The 23,273-nt window shown below is 35.8% G+C and overlaps 1 protein-coding gene across 1 annotated transcript in view; it reads right to left on the bottom strand.

Moving 5' to 3' along the window:
- Positions 1-23,273, bottom strand: part of IGF1 (insulin-like growth factor 1 (somatomedin C)) — a 47,549-nt gene that overhangs the window by 5,703 nt on the left and 18,573 nt on the right. The window contains exon 3 of the mRNA XM_009708171.1: positions 2,343-2,524. Within this exon, the coding sequence (XP_009706473.1) occupies positions 2,343-2,524 (182 nt within the window). The remainder of the gene's footprint in view (positions 1-2,342; positions 2,525-23,273) is intronic.

Raw genomic sequence — 23,273 nt, 5'->3', positions numbered from 1 at the left:
ATTTCTCAAGTGAAAAATAATTTTACTTTAGTACAGTTAATTTTTTAATTAAAATCAGTGACTTATCAACACTATGAGTTAGCTAAACGCATTCATACTGGGGGAGCCTATCCAAAGAAGAAAGTATGAACATAGCATTGTCTTTCTTAATGGAGACACCTACAGCAAAAAGAAAAAAGAAAGAAAAAATATTCGTGTAAGAATATATGCCAGAGCTTTTTCATATAGAGTTTTTCTTAGGGAATTCTATTTCCTTTCTCTCGCCTTTCCTGTATTTGCCTTTTATCTGTCATAAATCTGAATAATTGTTTCTCCTACCCATTCTGTAATTTTGTTTCTCCAATCTAATTTTTTCCATCCACTGATATTAATGGAAATGTCAGTTTGTTTTTCCCATCAGATTTCTGTTATTTTATCACCAAGTTACAATCAAGAAGCATATATGATTTTTCTGCTTCTGTTTACCTCTCTCTTCCTTTTCACATACATTTTCTTTAAAGGTGTTGTTTTCTTTATTATTTTTTCTTTAGTTTTATTTTCTCTCCCCGTTTCTCAAAATCCTGTCTTTTCTGTGTGATGCACCATGGTTTATTCAGTTCTTCAATATTTCTCATCTCAGCCTCTTTGATCTAATTCCCTTTCTTTTCCCCTGCTCCTCGTTGTCCTTTTACCACCCTTTTCACCTCTTGATCTTTTTCTCCTTTTAATTTCCTGGATGATTTCTTCTGCAGCTAGGTTTTCTCAATTACTAGATAATCCCTTTAATTTTTTTCTTCTTCCAGTATCCCCTCTTGAACACTACCTCCCCTGCTGCTGCAGAAAGATGCAAGGCCTTTCTTCTGTTCCTTCCTTTCTATAAGAAAAGTATTTTCCTGCCTATCTTTTGAACTAAGAGGACAGCTGCCTAAAGAATGACATCATTCCTTAGCCCTCCAAGGGAAGTGGAGTGGAGATCCATCAGAGAGCTGGCAGGTATCTTGTCTCCTTTTACTTGAACAGAATGTTTTACCCGTCACCTTAGCAACAAGTATGGGAAGGAGCACACAGATTACTGGCCAAGCCCCTTTTCTTTTCCCACAAGCCTTAAATATATATGTGCCCATGCCCAGATAGGAATAAACCACAGGGTTTTCTTGTCTATAGTTGAGCTCTATCTGAAGAAGACTTCACTTGTTGTCATGTATGCCTTTTGGGATGTTCATGGCTAAGGTGATACTTCCCAGGAAGAATCATAAAACCCCTGCTTTAAAAGGTTGAAAACTCTTGAGGAAGAGGTGAAAGGATTCCATTCTATGGATTGACTTATGGAAAACAAACGGATGCTGGAAAGATTACAATTGTTCTTTTCATAAAGATGATATTAAGGAAATCAGTATATCGTGCTAGTTTCCTGACTTCCTATGAAATCTTAGGATTTCAGGCAGTTCCATTTCTTATAAGAAAAAATTTTCAGACAACTGCAGGAGTGGGGCCAACATATGTGTAGGACAGACAGGGTCAACAGCAATAAAATATATCGCTAGAGGCTTACAGCAGATGAGAGATAACATGTAAACAGATGTTCAGAACTCAAATAGGAGAGACAGTCAGACATGAGCTTAATGGTAGCCTAGACTAAGATGGGTTTTCTGAACTAAAGGCTCTGTTGAGCAGAGATGAAATTTAGCTACATATATATACAGTATATCTAGTATTACAAGGACAAAAATCTGGATACTCTGAACTGCACAACTATACAAATAATACCAATGAATATCTGAAATGCTTAGAGGATATACGTATTAAATAGTTAAAATGAAGTATGTAATGATTGCAGTGACTATCCAGTTAATTGAGTTCTGGTAAATAAATTTTAAACAGGCTGAAATAACGAGGAAAGAAAAAAATAATTTGTTCATTTACATGTAAAATGAATAGCAAAAGAGCTGTGTTTTCCCTCTTGATCACTCAGACTACCTCTTCCTGACAAGGAAGGATCAGTGAGGAGGTTCGGGATAAATCAGTTAAACGTTCGATGTGTGGTTCCTTTTTTAGTCTTAGGTGCTATTTATGATTGGATGATGTGAGTACTCGTCATTTACTACACAGTAGCAGGATAAAGCCTCACAACTACTAGCTTAGCAATTCCATGTTTTATTCAGTGTTCTAAGAGATGAGATAGAACACACTATTTCCTACTTATTTCCTACCACAGACACTATTTTGCAAAACTCCACTAAAACTTGGTGTCCCTAGCATGCAGAACACATCAGTTGTTTGCTATGTCACCAGCCTTGACAGAATTTTCCTTCCCTAAAATAGATAGGTTTTGGTGTGTTTTTTTTTTTCCCAACCTGGCCTACCTTTTGTGCTTTTGGCATATCAGTGTGGCGCTGAGCACGTACAGAGCGTGCAGATTTAGGTGGCTTTATTGGAGCACAATACATCTCCAGCCTCCTCAGGTCACAACTCTGGAAGCAGCATTCATCCACTATTCCCTTGTGGTGTAAGCGTCTACTGCTGGATCCATACCCTGTAGGCTTACCTATTCAAAACACAAATGGAAAGTTTTTATGTTAGAAAGAAAATGCAAAGATCTCAGAAGCAATCATATTAAGTTGCATTATTTTAACTAAATCACCAATGACAGTTGTAAAGGCTGCCTGTGTGTATCTATTCTAAGACCCTGTTCTCAGATACAGCTTTGAAAGATATTCCTGGAAATGGCCAGCTTTGGTCTCTGTCTATGGGTGGTTGCTATTTAAGCATTTCAGCAAAATTATATCTTCTTAGAAAAGTATTACTAAAAGATTTTCTTGAACTGTCTTGGCATTGAAAATGGAGAGGGAGGAAGTTGGAATCTGGCATTTAGAAGCCTTGCAAAGGAATTTGCCCTTTAGCTTTTGGATGAAAACCGATTGTTGAGCTGACTGAGGTAGCTGGTGTTTAAAGATCATAGATCATGACTGTGTTGTAGGCAAGTATTTTCTAACGAAAAAGGTTACGCTGACCCACTATGTGAAGTCAGAGTGCGTTCCAAAGGGGAAATAAATACTGTATACCACTACATAGGCCGTAAGATTTGCAAGCTCAAAAACTAGTTGGAATCAGGAAATAATGTAACAAATAACCATTGAAACGCTGAAAAAATAGGAAGATGGTTGATGGAATAGATAAAAGCAGAAGATCTTACATTCTACAGCTTTGCACAAGACAGAAAGTGGGACTGACATGACATGATCTTTCCTGTATTTTGCGTTTGCACTGGGCATCTGTAGAAACTACTTGATTGGCAAATGTTTTGCATTTTTCACTTGGCTACAGTAAAGAGTGACATTCTCATTCATCGAACTCTTACACTCTTCTCTCTTTTTTCAGTGATTTATGATTTGTTTACTAACTGTTGATTTCTCTGCTATATTATGCAAAGATTACAGACTCATTATTTCCTGGGCTTGTTTGTATGCAACTCAGCTGGATGTGCAGTTGTTATGACTAACTGGAAATGAAGAAACAGTAAATTCACAAAATCAGTAGCTGCTTACTTACCACATCTATCTTAAAATTCTGGTAGAATTTGGTTTCAGAGAGTAAAATTCTGAAAAGATTAAATGTTTTGTTTTGACATTTTCAGCATTAAATGTTTCCATTTACAGAATGAACCACATTGGTTAAGAATCCAAAAATATGGAAAAAGGAAAGAAAATTGCACCAAGAGCCAAAAAATGAAGTAACTCAACTCAGTCAGCTCTAACAATTTTTTTTTTCTTGCTTTTTTTCCTCCTCACTTCAGTTTTATCACTGAGACCAAAAATCTGTTATTCACGGAATTTGGCAGGAGTTTACTTTTTAAGAAATTACTCAAGCTAGTTAAAGGATAAGAGTATCAAAAAAGATGAAAACTCAGTTTCTCCTTGGGAAATTATGGCCTCCAATGTTTATACAGCAAATTCTAGGTTAGTATCCATATACTTGTCCTGCAGTTGTCTATTTGAAGACAACACTGTATTTTGCAATTCTGTGTGATTAAAACATTTGTCCACTGATGAAGAACCCTTGAGGCCTTAGTACATCCGTAAATGAGAAGACCTCTAGCGGTAAAGTATGTCTAACATTTTAGCCAGCAATACAGTCAGCTAAGAGCCAACTATCCCTATGAGCTTTGTAAACCCAGACAATAGGTCTTTAAATGTCTTTTTTTTTTCCCAGGAACTATAAATTAAACAAAAAGAAAAACATGCTTACTTAGTATGTTGCAATCCACTGAGGGCCTCTATACTGTACATTGCCTGCTAAATTATTTGTTTCATAAGACTAAACAGAACAGCAAGCCAGGAGTAGATTACAGTAATACTTTGATTTGTCTGTGTGTATGTGTGTGTGTTGTTTCCTGTGTATCACTGAAAAGTATCATACATATTAAGACACAGAGTTTTGGGGTTTTTTTTCAGACTATTTTCACTCACTGAGTTAGAATATAAAGGACAATCTTTTCCCTGGAGATTTTTCTGAAGTCTGTTAAGAAGATCGTCTTAGCCTAGTACTTTTACAGTTTAGCCATCATGATAAAATGTGGAGTGTCATTACTGTGCAGGATACCCAAGCTGTTCCACATTTTGTCTTGCTCCCATTTAAAACACAGAAGGGCAAATTATCTTCCTGGATATGCAGGTGTAACTCTTCCTAACAGATCCAGCTGAACTGTAGGTACAAATAATTGATTAGTTAAGCTTACCTTCCTTTTCTCAGTCTGCCAGTTTTTCATAAGCAAACACACTCTAAAACCTTCTGTTCAAGAATTTTCCTTTAAATGGTATTTCATAACAGCAAACAAATACAGAGGTTTGGTTGATTCCCTGGCTGCTGCTAACAGCAAAACTGAGGATGGACAGTTCATTGGTTAGTTTCATCTGGCTTATCATGACTTCTCTACCTAGAAAAGAAGTTACCTATTAAAAAAAAATAATCTATCACTCCAATAGAAGATTCCAGGATTAGTAATATTTTGCACTTCTAAGAATCTTACAAATGTTAGCTCCTCATGGCATTCATGCTAGGTAAATACTCTACCTCTAGGAGGCAAAATTTAGAATCAATAAGATGAAATGTGTTGGCCAGGAACTTCCATGAGTTAACAAAAGAACTTGATAGAAGAAATCTTCCTTCAGTGAGTAGCAAGACTATAAATGTCTGATGACTGACAGCAGCATTTTTTGTGGGATTCATTGGTATATGAAGGGGTTATAAAGGAAATAGTCAAATGAAATATAAAGTTTGCAGGTCTCAAAATTTTGTTTAAGATAGTTAAAGTTTAGCTTTGTCATAATTAAAGCCAAAGATGAACTGTTTGGCAAAGATGTTTTTTTTTTCTGGAAAATCTTTCATTTCCTTTAACAATAAATAGTTCTTTCCATTTTTTCTATGCTGAGCCTCTTCTTATATGGCATTGTTTGTATTTTACCTTTTTAAATTTAGCTCAATTATATAGTCTGATGCTTTCTTGCCTTAATTATTTTTTACTCAAGACAGAAGATAAAACAGTGACATACAATGGATTATATAGCATTCTACCAATTTATCAGTGTCACTTCTTGTATAAAATTTATGACTTTTTGTTAAATAAGTCATTTCAAGAGGAATAAGTTTGAATTTTTTTGACGATACAGAAAGTAGAGGAACTAGAGCCATGTACTCTAACTTTTCATAACTTCATTCATTTATTTGTGTATAATCTCTTCCCAGTAAGTCAAACAGGAACTTATACTACTTTTATGTTGGTTGCAAGATGTCAATTCTCAGTTTTATTCTCATCTAGCTACTATCTTGTTGTGTGATCACATGGAAGTTATTTCACCCTTCAGTGTCTGAATTTAATCATTTATAAAGTTGATAAAATGCCTTGAATAACCCATTGCCTGCATTATTTAGTAATCAGTAGCAACACTTGACCTGCACTATCATATGCATGAATAGTTAATACAAATCTTGAATCCTGGAATCTTTTAGGTGAAAATCTCAGTGTACTTGAAAATTATTTTTACTATAGCCAGAGCAAAGACATCTATGAGTTGTTTTTCTTTCAGACAGAATAATAACTTTATGAAGGAGGATATAATATTTTATAGCTCTTTAAAAAAACTCTATGGTACATGTAACAAATTTGGAACAGAATCACCAACACATCAGCGGTGTGGTGAGCAATGAAACTTGACATTTATTTACAGACTTAAATATTCATGTGTACGTGGCATATTAAATGCTTATCCTTCATAAAATGGTTACACTGGTATTGTGTCAAGGTTTTTGAAAGATATAAGCAATCAAGTATAATCAAAATTTGTATGACATTGAAAGTGATATTATCTAATGTGCTATACAACAGATACAGCAAATAAGTAGCAAAAAAATAGGAAAAATTATTCTTTTTCAGTAATCGTGATTCTGGACTCTAGTTTTGAGAAGTATCTGATGTCTAAATTAATTTGAAACCAATAGATTTTAAATTGCTGCTGTCCTCTTAAGTGCTGTGATATATAAAGATGCTATCACAGACAAAGATGATATAAAGTATTACAAGGAGATGCTATCACTATTATAGATAATATCAGTATTTGGTCCATCTTCTTCTGGAAGAACTGCAGGATCAGATGGTCCCAGTTCATCAAGTTACCAAAGTATGCACTTTGATCTAGGTAAATGTTCAAGCTCCTACACAGTCTGTTGGACTGAAGCACATATTCAATAGTAAGCACATGCCTGAGTGTTCTCCTACATAGGGACTGATGTATCTAAGCACTTAAGTTAATTTCTAGACCAAAATCCATATTAATAAATAAATGGCTGGTGGTTCTGCACATTTAATACCATTTTTCTCTTCCTTAATTTTTTTATGATATTGCCTTAAAATACTGACAGATCCTGCTGTGTCAGTATACTGGGCACCTATATAGTTCTTTCTCATCTTTCCGACAATTTGTGTGCTGCCTTCCAGCTGTTATCAAAAAGTTCCTTATATTTACTCAACCTTCAACATGCTGCCTGTGGACATATAACAGTCCTAGGCATTCCTTTTTTGCTGACATACACTGATTTCCTTGGAGTTTTCTTTCCTTTTTTGTCAGTTGCTAGCTCAAAAGAGGTTTCATATCATGTAGGTCAAAGTTTACTTAATAGAATTTTTGGCTTTCATTTATCTACTATATTAAATACATGAACATTTCTTTCCATGTGCTACAAGCAGATACAAAATCTAGTCACACTGTTCTAAAGTCCCCTGAAAGCAGGCCAAGGTACAGAATTCCAATAGTTAAACAGCTGGCTTCTGTACTAACAGCACTTCCCTTTAAATAATGCAACATCAGTGGAGTAATTCAGCAGGGCTTGTTTACTCTTGATTTCTTTGTTCGCCCCCTTGCCTTCAAAATATTGCACTGATGCTGCCATTGGTTCAGCTTTACTGATGGTTTCAATGTGAGAAGCACTAGTGTAGGTGGACTATAGAAGTTTCAATTGTCAAACTGTCTAGGCATTCTGTGGAGAATGATAATATACTTTTGTAGCATTAACATTAGAAATTACATGAGAAATAGCCCAGGATAAACACAAAGATAATCTACTGTTTAGAAGACTCTAGGAAGAACTGGGGTAATGTGACCTGGAGCTTTTATCTGACTCCTTTTATTTGCTGTACTTAGTCTCTTTTTTAGCCCAGCAGTAGAACCCAAGAATGCCATTTAGACTATAATTCAGAAAAACATCACAAATCTGAAAACCAGTGAATTTATTCCTAACCTACTATTAGAGTCAATCTTCAGCTCTAACTGCGGCTTTCTAAGTAATGTGAAAGGCTCTTGACCTATTAGTGTTCTATAATCTTGTACTAAGAAACTCAAAATGTTTCCATCAAAACATCAGAGTAATATAACTTGCATAATTTTGAAGCACTGATGGTGGTTTTGGGGTACTTGTGTGAGGGATCCTCCAGAGAAGTGTGATGACAAAATTTTTTTTCTCATTTACCACCATGTCCAGTTCGTAGCATACAGGATCTGGGTGTATGTAAGCATACTATGAGGCAGTAGGTTGGTCAGACAGAATTTTTCTGTGGCCTGAACAACAAGGTTGAGAGTCTGTGGTGCTGTATTACAAGGTAATAACGGAACAAGCACATCCTGTACACTAGATCCTGACTGGGAGCTGGTAGTTGGAGTATTTTTGAGTTGAGTGTACTATCTGCCTTATGGTGGCACAGAAGACTAGGGATGCTGAGTTTGAGATTCATCTTACTCAGCTTTACTATCTGAGAATTAGGGATTTAGTTTAAGACAGTCAAGTCAACAAGCAGGTGTGTCTGGAGATTGACTTATTCCTGTTTCAAATGCTTAGCTTAAAATGAAATGAATCCTTGTCCTCTGAAAGAGCCCATGTTCTTTCACTGACTACAAAGCTACTCAATCTAGTCTTAGAGTATACACACAGCTTCTTCTAGGCAACTGAACTCAAAGAAAATGAACTCCATTGAAAGTGATTTGTTCTAAATCACAAAATGTATGTAATTGGTGGAGTACAAAGACATTCTCTTTTATTTCCATTTTAACAATTAAATATAATGACATATATTGTTCTAAAAAGCACATCAGCCAGTCTACTGTTTAATTATGTATCTCCGTACTTCTTTGGCTATGATCTGTGCATCAGGTTAGTATTCTTGTCTATTTTTGCATTATAAATGCATGCATATGCAAAACAAGAGATTGTTGATATCACTTTTTATCTCCTTGTGATCTTAGACAAATGGTTTGATGTTATATTGGTAATACTTATTGAGCATACTCTAGAATTTCTAATCTGTATTTGGAAAGTTATGAGTCAATGTTCATTTTTAAATGCTTGTATTTTGATACTTCTATGAACTGTTAAAACAAACAAACTAACAAACAAACAATCTTGTGAACTGTTGTAAAGTCCTTTAACAGAAATACCTCAAGCTTTAAACGTTGCAAAGTAGGCAATCTGATTTTCATGTAAACAAGTTGCATGCATTTTGAAGCTACAATATTTAATATTTAGCTTCCATTTTCCTTCAATGTTTTGTTAGTGCCAAAAAATAATTATGCTTAGACTGATTTTTGTTTGTATTCATCAAAATGAACATATATTAGCATTTATAAACGCTCGATGAATGGGTGCTGTAGCTCTGAAGTCTTATTTAATATGCATGAGAACAGAGGACAAGCTTCTTCAGTATGCACAAGTAAAATCTTTATGAAAGCACACACATTTGTTAATATTGAGATATTGAACTAAAGCTACTGCTTTGCGGAATACTGGGTTGCATTAATTATCGAGTGTAAGGCAAGAAGATGTTTGCTCATTGCTCTGAAATTCTAGATAAATAAGACTGGGAAAACAGAGGCATTCGGGTAGTGCTAATCTATAAGAGAAATCTATCAAGACTTCACAGAGTGTTTTTCCTGAAGAATTAGGATTTATAAGCTGCACCTTACGAAAAAGTAAAAACTCTTTGGCGTTTCAAATGGAGAGTAAAATAACTTCTTCAAAGTCAGTTAGCCGACAAATGTAGATTTATTCCAAAAGGTGTCTTAATTTTTAATTTGTATGTTTGTTTATTTAGTCTGCCACACAGTTGAAGAACGTAATTTTTTCCTCTAGAAATATACTTTCAGAAGCATTTTTTTGGTCATTGTGTATCTCCTTGGAAAAAAGTCTCCTCTTCTCCTAAACTTATTTTCAAAGTACAGCACTTGTAGCAATTTCCTCTCACATATAGTTGCACTGTACTCTGCCCTTTTTATGGAATGGCTGCTTTGGAGGCCATTAAGTATACTAAGCATGTGATAGAGCCATTATGCTTCACACAGTAGTTCCTAAGCCAGTTGCAACATGTGAAGAGAAAGATGTATAGTTTTGTGAGTATTGCACTGGGATATGAAACGGAAATTTAAGAGTTTAGAATTCTTTTTGAGGAAAAAAAATAGCAGAAAGAGTGGGAAACAATATAATGTATTATTTTACACCAATCAGTGCTCTAGAGGGTGAAAACCTTGCCAACCTAGCACAATTTACAAGCCTACGTCAGATTCCAGGACTGGAAATTGCCAGATGCTGCCAAAAAGTATATACTTTGGCAAGGTAAATGCTTTGCTGGAACGAAATTCACTATTGCAAGAATAGCCAGGTTTATCAGGGTTTAGGACAAGATAATTTGAAATAAGAAGTTCATTGTTACATTTTAATATTGCCCCCTATAGTGCATCAGGAAGGACAATGGTAATATAATCATCCACCCATAATGAGAACACATTCTCTCCTCTGCTTGTATATGCTTTCAGAGTAAACAATTACCACCTACCCTTGTGTGTGGTGGAAGGATGATCAATCACAATAGGACCTTTCATATCCTTCTGATCCCATAGCCAATGTAAAACTGCCCTTTAGTTGATTTACCAAATGAATCACAATGCAAAACCCGTAAGTGGGTGTAATCCTAGCATCACTGAAGTCACTGGAAATCTTTTAGTGCAGTCAGGATTATGTCCTGATGAATCAGGTACCAGAAGCTACTTATATATAACCTGATTCAAGGTCTATTAAAATCAGTGAAAAGACTTCCATTGCCCTTAGTAGGCTTTGCATCTGGCTGACAATGAACGATCGCTTGCTTTTCCTTAGAACCTTACAGTTCAGCAAGTAAATACTGTCTTAGTGGCATCTGGAGAGATTTGCAGGGAACGGATGTGACGTGATTCCTTGAAGGAGGTAAGAAGAAAAGAATACTGATGTATAATCTGAAGCAGAATGACTGCTATGTGGTTAATGCCACTGACCACATAACAAGTAGCACATTTCTCCGCACTGGCTCACTTCTCACTTACACTACTTTTGTGTTTGTCTAATGCACTTAAATTCAGTGGACTTACTCAAATGTGCTCTAAGCTCTAGAGCTATAAGCTCTGTTTAGTAAGATCTGATGTCATTGCTGAGGGCTTTGTCAGCAAGAAGCATCCAACCTTGCACAGTAATGCAGCAACAGAGCATAAGAAATAAACGAGATTCAGCTTTGTACCTGTACGGTATTGTCTGAATCTTGTTTAGATTTTCAGTTACCGAACCTTTCTGTACCAGTCAGAATGACATTACTTTAATTACTTAAAAAATTACTTTAAGTGTGATGATGACTTAATGCTTTTGGCAAAAATCCAGCATGTAGTTTTCTTATGGCCAACATTTTAAATGTGAATTATTTTCCATAAAAAATATTTTTGATTGTCTGCTACTTTTAGCACATTGGGATACATTTATTTGTGAAGATTGACTTACAAGATTACTGATTAGCAAGGACAAATTAACCACTACATTCAGAAAGGGAATTAAGACAGGAAGATTAAGAGACAGATTCTTTTATCTTCAGTGATGTTAAACAGTACTTTATCCTAAATTAAGAGAGCTCTTTGCAGAGAAAGATAGTACTTAATTTGATAAACATTTATGGAATCTACCTATCAATTATTTGCAGAGGAGAAGGCTGTGACAGTGCCAGGAACTGAACCTACATCAACATAAGCACCAGGCCAATGCTTTGACCGTATACCTGCCTTCCTTTAACCTTGTTTTTGAGTCAGTAGGGCATGTAAAAATATAATCTTCAAATGAAACATTCCTTTGAGGTCATGATGCTCCTGTTAAACATGTCTAATGAGATAAAAGAAAAAGTGACATTTTCCAGTGGAGTACATAGTCATTAGGGAGTGAGGATGAAGTCATTGGGATGAGAAAGGAACAGTGAGCTGTGTCTGGAAATAGAACCAGAACTAAACCTAGCTAAAATATATGTTATGCTTGATTCACCTTTCACTCACAATGGTTTTCTACCAGTGGTAGCTCCATTTTTTAGTGATTTAGTACCGCAATAAGAGCTAGAAGAATCAGTTCTAGTGACAGGAACATAAAGAAAAAGAAGTCACTGCTGAATAATAAATTAAACTACTCCTGTTCTCCTTGAAAATCCAGCTCACCTTGCTCTTACTGAAGACATGCAGGGGGATTATGAAGAAACACTAGTATAGTGCAGGGAGAAGTTGATTTCAGTATAACATCTTAAATACCAAAACTACAGTTTCTATAGGATCGTTGAAAATGGAAGTGCTTGTAGGCAGTAAAGTTGGTTTATGAAGCAAATAGGAACTAATCCTTTTACAGGGTTGACAATACCCTCTCCAGTCACAGTTTTTAAAAGGCAATGTGGTTTCTGAGTAGATTTTTTTAAGTTCTCACTTGCTAAGTTTCAAAGGCCTTTTCAGGGAAATTCAAAGGTTTTAAAAGTTCATTTCCATTTCAAGAGAAGTTTTTCTGAGTAACTAGAATTATTCCTTTCTTTTACTATTTCCTTTCCAACTTGTTTAGACTTGATTAATGGTTGAAACCTCCACATCAGTTAAAGATGTTTTTCAGTGGCTTCTCTTATTTGGCAATCTTGCTGTCCTTTTGTTTCACTAGGTTTGTTCTGTGTGTCATACAGAAATACTATAAACTTTAAAAGGGCTGTGGCAATGTTGAAATTGATCTGATTTTTAAATTCCACGTGCTCGCTGACTTCTTTTGAGCCACAACTTTGTGCATCCACAATCATTTAAGCAAGGGGATCCAGTTCAGCAGAAAAGAAATAGAATGAGTAAGTATGCTTACAATGATGTAATCTTTTTCATTTATCTTATTGGTGTACAAATGTGTAAGCTTAATGGTGACTCCTTAAACATTAACTCTGGTAGCTGTGCTTCACCCTACAAAATCATTCTTCCCAACAGTAGGCCAGTGCTTTTGCACATCATGACATGCACAAAAAGTATTGTGGAAAATGAGAAAAATACTTAACCAGACTTGGCCAGTGGAGGGCTTACATTGTATCACACAAAATGAGAAAGTAGAACCAAGTAATTCCTATGAAGTGCATTTCTAAAGAATCTCTTTTATTCCTGTATTGATTATTAGAAATCACAGCCATTTTTAATTCTCAAGCCTTCAACACCTATTGTTCAATTTTTATTCCTTTAAATGCTAATAAATCTCAAAGCCTGGAGGCCTTTGAAGAAAGCTTTTGATCATCTGAAAGTGTAGATTCTGAGTTGTATCTGAAGATATTTCTTGACATGGGTGTCAGTATCAAGGCCTTTTCAGATATTTTTGTGTGAGTCTTTAGATATTTAGTTTTGTAGTTAAAAGTTACTTAGATGTATTTGAAATTAATAATTCAGTATTCATATATGACATTAAGAGTCAAGCTGTACAAAGGAAAATTATGTTCAGACATACTCTGTTAGTAAAGAAAATTTGCCTTAAAAAGATTATAAATATTTTAAAATAACTGTCCATAAGTACTTAACTGTAGTTAATCCTACAATTAAATCTGATATTGAGATACATATACTGAATCAAATAGGATAGAAAGCAATACTTTCACATAAAAAACCCATCAAAACACCAAAACCCTTGTAATTTTTTCTTCTTTGCTTCTTCTAACTAGTTTGATACAACTAAAGGAATGGGCAAATGTCCAGGGCAGATTAAGTAATTTTCAGATATTAGGGACGTGCAGTTAAAAAGTGGGTTTTTTTAATAACATATTGAACTTAACTTTGTCATTAGCCACTCAAATGGCATTAAAAAGTGGAATAACCTATACAATTTCCTCTGACTCTGCCTCCTAAAAGTGCTATTGCATAATTGTGATAGTGCTTGCAACCTCCTGCACTTTTAGTATTTATACCCTTAGAGTGTGGATCTAGATGCCAGCCGTGCAATGTTTTTTTCTCAGTCCTTCTGTATCAAAGTTTTTTAAAGTTCTTTCCATTGAGAGTGATTTTTTGGATAAAATAGATCATTGCTTTCACTGAACCTTTGGTCAAAATGTATACCAAATGAAAGTTTTCTGTGGTTTGGGAAAGTTGGATTAATTTTTTTCCTCTTGTTTTTCATTTTACATTCCTCTGAACTCCTCTCTACTAGCCAGAAAAGGAGGTGCCAAAATAACCCAAGAAGGCTGTGCAGCCTGTCTGTAAGTGAGAAGTTCAGCAAGTTTAGTGACAGTGGCTGTTTACGTAAGATTTCCAGCGTAAGGGCCTTAACCAGGACGACACTTTAATTCTGCAGGACTCATTTTCCCCATTTGCGAAATTCAGAAAAGTTTCAGGTCCTCATCCAGGACAAAATCCTAAATGGAAGTAAAATGAAGTCACTTTCACAATTCTGTTTGTCTAAAATGGGTTTGAGTTTTTTCTTCTTTGCTTCTAAATGATTATCTAAACCGCATCTCTTGTGATTTTGCTTAATTATTTGCAATCTCTCCTCATCTGTCAATTGCTTGTGCCTTTCAAGCATTGCTTTTTCTCATCTTCTAATATAACTTCAAAACTTTTCTGATGAATTTCCTAAACTCATTTCAGCATTCTAGGTATTCTTTGTTTATCTCTTTAGCAGTTAGACAGCAGAGCATTAAACAAGTTGTTACTGATTTAAACTTCATAATTGTTTTGACTTTCCATCCAGCATCATAAAACTTCTGTGCAGTCAACTGTGATCCTTCTAAAGATTAAAAACACAAAAATAAACTATTGCATATAGTTTTCTCTATACAGCTTCAGAACAATATTGTTTTTAGCCCGGATGAATTTAAAACATATCTCATTGAGAAATAGTGACAATACTATCAGTATAAGCATCATCCTTGCTATTTTTTTCTAATCTTAGTGATACAAAGCATAAACCAAAAATTTTGATGCAGGAAATAGCTGCATATTATGGACCTGCGTGGGACTGATTCTCACTCTTTCTCTCTTTACGTGTCTGTCTCTCTTTACTCGCATGACTGTGATCTTTTGCCGACAGCTACTATGCAGTGTCTTCATAGAATGCTACAGGTACCATGGAGGCACATGCTGCCTCTACAATGGCTTCTTGTGTCTTCAACTGTATATATTATGCAAGTGTTACGTGAATTACATGCTGTAGTGAAATATATAGAATTTTTTTTCTCTATCATACGAGACAGAGGGGTGGAGCTGTTGTAATGAAGCCGTATTACTAGCAAATAGATCTGAGCACTGGCATTTACTAGATACTGTATATATTACAGAGCAAAATGGCTATGCCTCTGGAAGATTTGAGTGATCAGCACGTAATTAAATTTCCTGGGTACATAATGTTTACAAAAAAGCTTTCTGTCCTTTAAATGCTTTTTATCATTTGTTCTTAAGGTCAAGGACTACTGAAAAATTTAAACAAAATATTTATCTGACAGGGACTGCAGCTTATTTCTGCATCATTCTCAAGATTTTGGATTCTTTTTTCAATTAAGACCAGTTCTATGGCCGGTCACACATTAGCCCTGAAGTCACATTCTCTGTAACACCCATTAACACTAGCTGTAAGTATATATACCTTTTTTCCTTCAGTGTTGAGATCCAGAAGGTTTTATAACTGTTGCATTTTCCTGGCCTGTGTGTGTTGCTGGAATGCCTGGAGACTGACAGCGGCATTGTAGTCATTGTTTTGCTGAATTTTTTTGTGCAAAATGTGGGTGGTAGGTTCAGTTTCTTTTTTACACTAGAGGGCTCCTTCACACTTGATTAGCAGTGTGGCAGCACCTACAAGTCACAGCAGTGTAAATATGCTGCAGCATAAGGGTATGCCTGCACTATAGGACATGACAGAACAGGCTTGCTGTGTCTTCAGTCCATAGAAATTGCTTCTGCATACGGTGATACTGTCACCCCACGAGCAGTATCAGAGAGGCCTGTGATGATTTTCTCTCCTTCTTACTACATAAGATGGGAAGAGCAGAAACGGTACGGAACTATTTCTGAACAAAGACAAATTAAGATTTGCTCCCTGTTCAGTTTACAGACACACATGAGAATGGTAGAATGGTAAATGCTGCAATCAAGCCAGTTGGCCACCTGGAAATCTTACCTTGAATGTTTCCTAAAATTATGGTCACTCGGCAAGATTTTTGGAGGCTATTGAAAATCATGTCAACTTGCCTTTCTGCTGTTGGAGTGGCTGAGTTAATTTATTTTCAAGAGTGGGACAGGTATTTTTACAGGATGAAGAAAATTCTTATGTAGTAGTTTTTCCTGTCAGTATGTGGATCTTGGACTACAGTGACCCAAATAGCAGACAAGAACTAAAAAGTGAGAAGGAAGCTTAACTGTTGGAGGAAGGCACCTCAGTGTGATAACTCCTCTTGACCTTTTTTAGACCAGAAGTTCAGATAATTTTGACCTGTAAATACAGTTCTAGAATTTGAAAAATAAATTGTTAGAGAAGATCTGCAAATCAGGAAGTAAAACACTTCTCAAATATCTGTCCTGTAGTCTGTCCTTTGGCCTCTTTTCTGCACTATTAATAGTTTCTTAATTGTCTATACAGAAATTTCTTAGTATTAATCAGGGTAGGCTTTCTCCATTTCTAGATAAAATTAAATATTATGGTAAAAAACCAGGAAATTTACAGACAAAATAGCTGTGTGGTGTGATTTAGTAGCCTTTTAAGTTTTTAAAATAACTGAACTATATTCAGTGCAAGGGGTTGTGTAGCAAATAGTGTTGTCCATTCAAGTAACGATATCAGAAATTGTTCCCAAAACATTGAGTTACATTGATATTTTAAAATATTGCTACTGATCTCCACTGCTTAAGCACTTAAGCCCTACTCTGCACTTTGTCAGCTTCATGCTTGGGAAATGTCACTCAAGTGACAGCTGGTGGAGTCAGGGCGAAGAGCAGAGAGGAAGCATTGAAAAATGCTTGGAACATGTTGCTGTATTGTAGGGATAAAAGATACTAGAAATGTAGAAAGCAATATATGGCTTTTAAAATCCACAACATGTTCCATCCTATGTAAAAGACTGGTTAGTATTGGCTGTAATTAAACTTATATGCATGATGAGCAGTATCGTTATGAGAACTCCTTGCCATTCTTCAGTAATGCAGCAACGAGGAAGATTATCCTTTCCCCTACTCCAGGATGACGTCATTGTACTGATAAGTAGGACTTAGGAAAGGTTTATGTTCTTAGCACTAGAATTAAAGAATATAATACTCCTTTTAATACAGTAATTTCTAGCTCTACTAATTTTCAATGTTTATATTGCAAGATCATTAGGAAATTCAGAAATCATATCTCTGGTTTGAGAGAAAAAGAGTGGGGTGATCTAAGGATAAATGAACTCTCTGCTGTAGTGTTCCTCTACAATTGTATCACATCTGGCAAGTATCTACAAGGTCTTTCAAAGTGATATGCTGTAAAATTGCTAAGAAATGCAGTCTTTAAAAATTCAAACACATTGTTAACATTTCAGTGTTGAAGCTGGTAGTGATTATGGAGTACTATATTTGTTTCCTAATAGAACAGACGTTCTTAATTTATTATTTCACATTGTAAATTTTCACATTAGACACCATACTGGCTCAAGATAAAATATCAGCGATAGGACACTTGTTCTTTCTTTTTATTTAGAAGAAACCAGACATTATTGCACCATGTCCTATATCGTGTTCAGATTAATTTTGACTCATTTCCTTACAGAAATTGCTGAAACCTCTCCAGAGTTCTTCATGGACCATTCATTCATTATTGTCTCAGTGCTCTGGCTCAATTATGTAAAGTTACATTAGTGGATATAGAAGAAGAAAAATTAAGAGTTAGCTCTTCTGGATGGGCTATATGGCATATGGTATAGCTCAAGATGGAATCAGTGACGGGTAGCCCAATCCCTAAGGAATAATTCATCCTGTCTTATTGCACAAAGTGTATGTAAGTGTTTGAAAATTAAATACTTCTGCAAAAACAAATGAAATATCCCATAACACTGTAGTCAACTTAGCAGAGAACACAGTTTGGTAATCATACTTATAAATTATGATTTTTTGGCACCATAATATCTCCATTGACACTAGTAGTTGGAGCAGGTAACAAAACCTAAACTTGAGATTGCCTGACACTTTCTAATATTAGTATCTGCCTTAATGTTGTTATAACTTAACCAAATCTTAACTGTCTGTGTTTCAGATTTTGTGCATTGTATATATTTGGTGAGTTTTTGAGTTTTTTCATTTTCTTCTTTTAAAAGAATGGGAGAGAGAAAGTTGCAGCTAAAACCATTCAGTCATTTCTGACAGTAAGATTAGAAACCACATAGTTTTGCCCCAATTAAAACATAACCTCCTCTTCTTTAGAAGTGTATGGCTGTTTTATCAAATAACTCCTGTGCTTCCGTGACATGAAGGTGGAATTCAGGGAGGAGGCAAAAAGGAAATTACTTTCATTCAGATACATACACTTGTGTCCTGCATGTCATAATTCACCTAAAAATTGCAAATTTCCAAGGTTTTGAGGTATTTATCAGTAAAAGTAAGCATAAGTATTTATCAGTCCAGTATAAGTATTTACTGGTTCAGTTCTCTGAAGAGTTGGGCTGCCACAATTGTTTTTGTTTTTATACTCCCCCTCATGATAATCTCAAGGAGTTGTCATCTGGCAACTGTCTTGTTCTTTATAATAGCTTGTATCACTTTTTACTGCTACCATAACCAAACCTGCTGTCTGATATTGACATTTCCCCATTTGAACATTGAGGCGAGGTTTCTTTTAAAAACATTTTTTCTTGGACTGTACTGAGATTGAAGTTAAACGAGATGTGGCTACGTTGTGGTTAGGTCATCTGGTGTTGGTATTTCTATAGAGATGCTTCACAGTCTGCACTAACCAAGACCGCAAGATTGATACTTAGATAGCTCTCCACTGACATGCAATTGCTAGTGCAGGGTGCAGTCATTGCCCAACCCAGATCTAGTAAGAAAAAATGGACACATCTGCATGTGCTCATGTGCTGTGCATTTGTGAGAGGAGAACTGTCCTTGAAACCTGGTTCAAACATGATTCATGCTCAAAGGAGTCAAAGTCCTAGTTCAGGTAAGTTAGCTGCCAAACACAGAACTTTATTAGCAACTTTTAAAGGCTCCTTGGTCTTAAATTATGTTTTCTTTTGATTCATCATTTTTACCTCTTTCCAGATGAAATTTTTTCTGCCTTGCTTGTAACACCTTTCCCTGACTGCCAGTTCTTGCCTTTATTTCTTCTGTGTGCAATTCTCATGTATAATTACCATTTTTAAAAGAAATATACTAGAGTATTGACTCCTTTAAATTAATGATGGATATCTCAAAGCTCAGACTAAGGGATTTTTTTCCTATTGTTCCCACCTTAAGAATACTGGAAACTTTTGAACAGAGTTTCCATTAAATTTGAAAGAGTAAAACTTTTCTCAACCGATTTTCCCAAATCAAAATTACTTAGCAATTCTGAAAAATAATACCTTCACAGTTCATTAACAGTGTATTGACACAGAACTGGCAGATATTCTACCTACAGGGAAGTCACTGACTTCAGAGAAGTTAACCTCATGGGAATATTGATAGAAACAGGGCTAGGAAAGGAGCATGCAAAGCAAGTGTGCTCTTCTCTGAGGCGACTCTTTTGATTTGTTGCCTCATCTCTGTGTTAGCATTGGCAGAATGTTGTGGAGAATGAAAAGAAATTGCTTACTAGGCTCTACCACTTTATTGAGAGGATGCAAGGAAAGTGGTGTGAAAAGTGGAATGTGTGGGGAATTAGAGTGAGAGCACAGTATTTTGTTGCTGGCAGATGTCTGCTAGGCTTCACCATTTTACTGAGTGGTACAATTCAGTTGTTATGACACATGCAGGAAGAAAAACAAAAAACACGAGCTGGAGGCTTGGGGAAAATTAAATGATGATGACTCAGAACTTACACCCCAAAGTAAAATGAAGATTGAAACACTGCACCAATTTGTTTAGCAAAGGAATCTGAAGCACACATGAAGAAATGAGCTTCCAATTTATTGAAGCTTTGCACTGATCTTCAGATGAAGAGTGTAATATTAGAAAGCTAGTGTCAAGGTGAAAGGCAAGGATGATTACAGATAAACCGCAAGCTGAGCTTATGTTTTTGCTGCCATTCTCTTTTCAAAATATTCTTTTTGTTCAGTGTGTAGTCAGCTCCACATCTGCTTCTGCTGAAATCCAGGGAAAAGTGTTTCAGCGCCTAGAAGTGTTATTGTTTGACTCGTTTGGCTGGGAGAATGAGTCTCAAGTAACCTATGAACTCTGTGCCATATACTTGCAGTAAGCAGAGGGCCTGCTGGGATGATCTGCTTAACTTGCCATTAAGTTTTATGTAATTCTTCTATTATTGTTTAAAAATGGTTTGAGGGATTCTCTGCAGTAATATGGCGTACTTTAACTTCTAGTTTGAAAGTAGTAGCCAATTTTTATTCCTTATGTAAACAGATCTGTTTTTATTGTATTTACTGAACTGTCTTCCTGATAGACTATTACCTATAATTTATCATCCTTACTCCAAAGTGGCATTTTGCTTGAAACTTTAACCCTTCCAGTAGTTGAGTTACATACAAGTGATCTTCTAAAAAATAGTATTTGGATGATTACCTGAATATGAATGGTTACCTGAATCAGGGGATTTCAAAAGCATTTAAAAGGTGAATAAACGTCATTGCCTTATTTTCATACATGGTGAAAGTAAGACAAATACAGATAAAATTGGTTTGTTCAAGATTATGTAAGCTGGTTAGTCCCAAAGCTAGAAATAGTCATAGCCTCCCAGCTGCTTTATTCTTTATCCATTGCCTATCTACAGAAGCACTTGGTCTGTCCTCTGAAATATAAAAGGTGAGAGAGAGTTTACACCAATTAGGCTCCTCATATTTGGAAGTCTTATTTCTGGATTCATGGATTGTACAGAAAGGGACTGTGTTAGCCATAATTGTGTACTGTTGGACTCATACATTGCAACATCTCACCATTTCTTTTTAAGGTTGCAAAATTTATAAATGGATTTTCTGTACATATGAGAAATTTGTTAGCAACAAGATCATCTGATGCAGCATATCAAGAAATCAGGTGACTATGGGTTTGATACTGGAAGTAATCTGTGTCCAGAATTCTTGTGCATATTAAGTAGTAGTTATAATTGCCAACTGTTGAAAGAATAGGTGGTGGTCTTGTTATCTGTTACCTTTTATATTTGCCAAAGAAGTTATAATTCAGTCTACACCAGATGATGGTGTTGTATGCGGTGTATCATCCCTTATCTTGTGAAAGCATTGCCTCAAAATTCATTGAATAGTATGCAGCCTACAGGGTATATTAAGCCTTTATTTCATACATTTATGCGTCATAAAGACAGTGTTAGTGGTCTTCTCAGCAGATTATCAAGAGGGCAACGGCTACATTACACCACTGATGATGACTATGATCACATAAAGGGACATTCAGTCCAACATAGTGACCCTGGTTTACAGCTCCAATATACTGATATTCTAAAAGGACAGGTAACAGATAACACCAGATACTCCCTACCTCATGTCACTTGAGGCAAAGGGTACGTGTCATTCCCTTTACTAGTACCTGGCAATACCAAATTCTGTTTATCACCAGCCACTTGGCAACAAGAACTATTCCTGGTCAGTGCTTTGCTGCTCCCCTGCGCAGCAGCTCTGCTGGAATTTCTGCAACTCGCAAAAATGAGGCAATTTCTGTTGCTCCAGTGAGAGCAGAGAGAGGCTAATGATTCTTTGGAAAGTGCTTAGATTTGAAGAGAAGGAGAGGAGAATTACATTCCCAGTTTCTGTTACATGCTGTTCTTCATTGCTTATAGTTGTCTGGTCTAACCTATACTAAGTTAACTTGGACTGATATATATACTACTTACAATTTGGGAGTATTATGCTATTTATTGACTGCATAAATTTAGATGCATCGTGGCCCATTTGTAATGTAGGAGCTCAAGTTTATTGTCTGCCATTAAAATGACCAGGATTAGCTCTCTTACCGGACTATATCACTATGAGTTATATTGGTGAAGAAACCTGTTCTTACTGCATCTGTTGTCTGAATCCAAGCTTCCAGTGTTAACATTGGCTTAACAAGCTTTACATTTTCTTTTCCCCTTATTAAAAAAAAAATGAGCTCATATTTCAAAATAAATTTCCTGTATTGTGCTGCATTAAACATCTGACACAGCCGAGATTTTAAGCTGCTGAATGCACATATAATGCTTTTTAACAAGTGACATTGCTATGGTTATGAGTTACACAACAGCATGATGTCAGCCCTTTGATTGGTGCCATGGTATTTAGCAATGCCACTTGGATAGGAAAGTTCACACACAGAAGCCTGTCCAACAGTTCTAAGAATTTTGTATCTTTTGAAGTGTTCAATATATTTCTTTATGTGTTGAAGCGCTGGCCTTCCAAACCCTTGTTTTTATTTTCCAGCAATCTCAGTGAACTTGGGGTCATTGGATTGCTTGCTTTCTCACTGACTGCACTGAAATCAAGCAGCCATCAGCTAAATTACTGTACTTTAAAGTTTACTGTCTAAAAAGAATTCAAAGCAGTACTTTAAACCAGCATTATGACTCTCCTTTCAACATGACATGAGGATATAACGCAAACCAAAGAGGTAGAGGTGGTTCAAAGAAAAGGTGGATTGTCTGCACAGACTCACTCGAGAGAAGAAACAATGATTCAGATTTCAGCTGCCTACTTCAGCCACAAGTTTTCTGTGTTTATAGTTGTTTCAGCAAGAAAACAATCTGCTGTTAATACAAATTAGGTCTCAGTTTTCCAAGATACCTCTCCATCTCCTGAGACTATAGGGAAACAACAAAATTAAAATTAAAACTTTATCAAAATGGTGGCAGTCTATACTAGCAGTATAGTAATGATAGCCTATCAGTTCCTTTGCCTAAAAAAAGTCAAATTAAGGATAGTTAGAATGGACTTGACCAACAAACTCATGTTTATCTAAGATGTTCAGAACAATCAGTTTTCCAAGTGTTGCATACAATATGGTGATGCAGAATGGGGAAAACAGGATAAAAACCACAAATTGATATATGAAGTGGCTTTTTATTTAGTAGATTATTGGCCATTGCCAGTAAAGCTTGGTGTGTGAAAAACATTATGTTTTTACAGTGACTGTTGAGAAATGCACTGGTGGTCTCTGCTAACACTCACATCATAGAATTACTTGAATGAATTATCATCCAGTTGGTAGTTTCAATTAGTGCTTAGATTTGAACAAAAAGAGAGGAAGATAACATTGCTTTAGTTTCCAACTCTCTTGACAAAAATGCTTTGTTAGCTCAGGTAGGATAGGGTATATGCTGAAGCTGCT

Source organism: Cariama cristata, unplaced genomic scaffold, assembly GCF_000690535.1.
Source record: "Cariama cristata isolate BGI_N322 unplaced genomic scaffold, ASM69053v1 scaffold769, whole genome shotgun sequence".
Lineage (NCBI taxonomy): Eukaryota > Metazoa > Chordata > Aves > Cariamiformes > Cariamidae > Cariama > Cariama cristata.
Note: the sequence above shows the minus strand (reverse complement) of the source record. Positions and strands in the feature narration are given on the sequence as shown.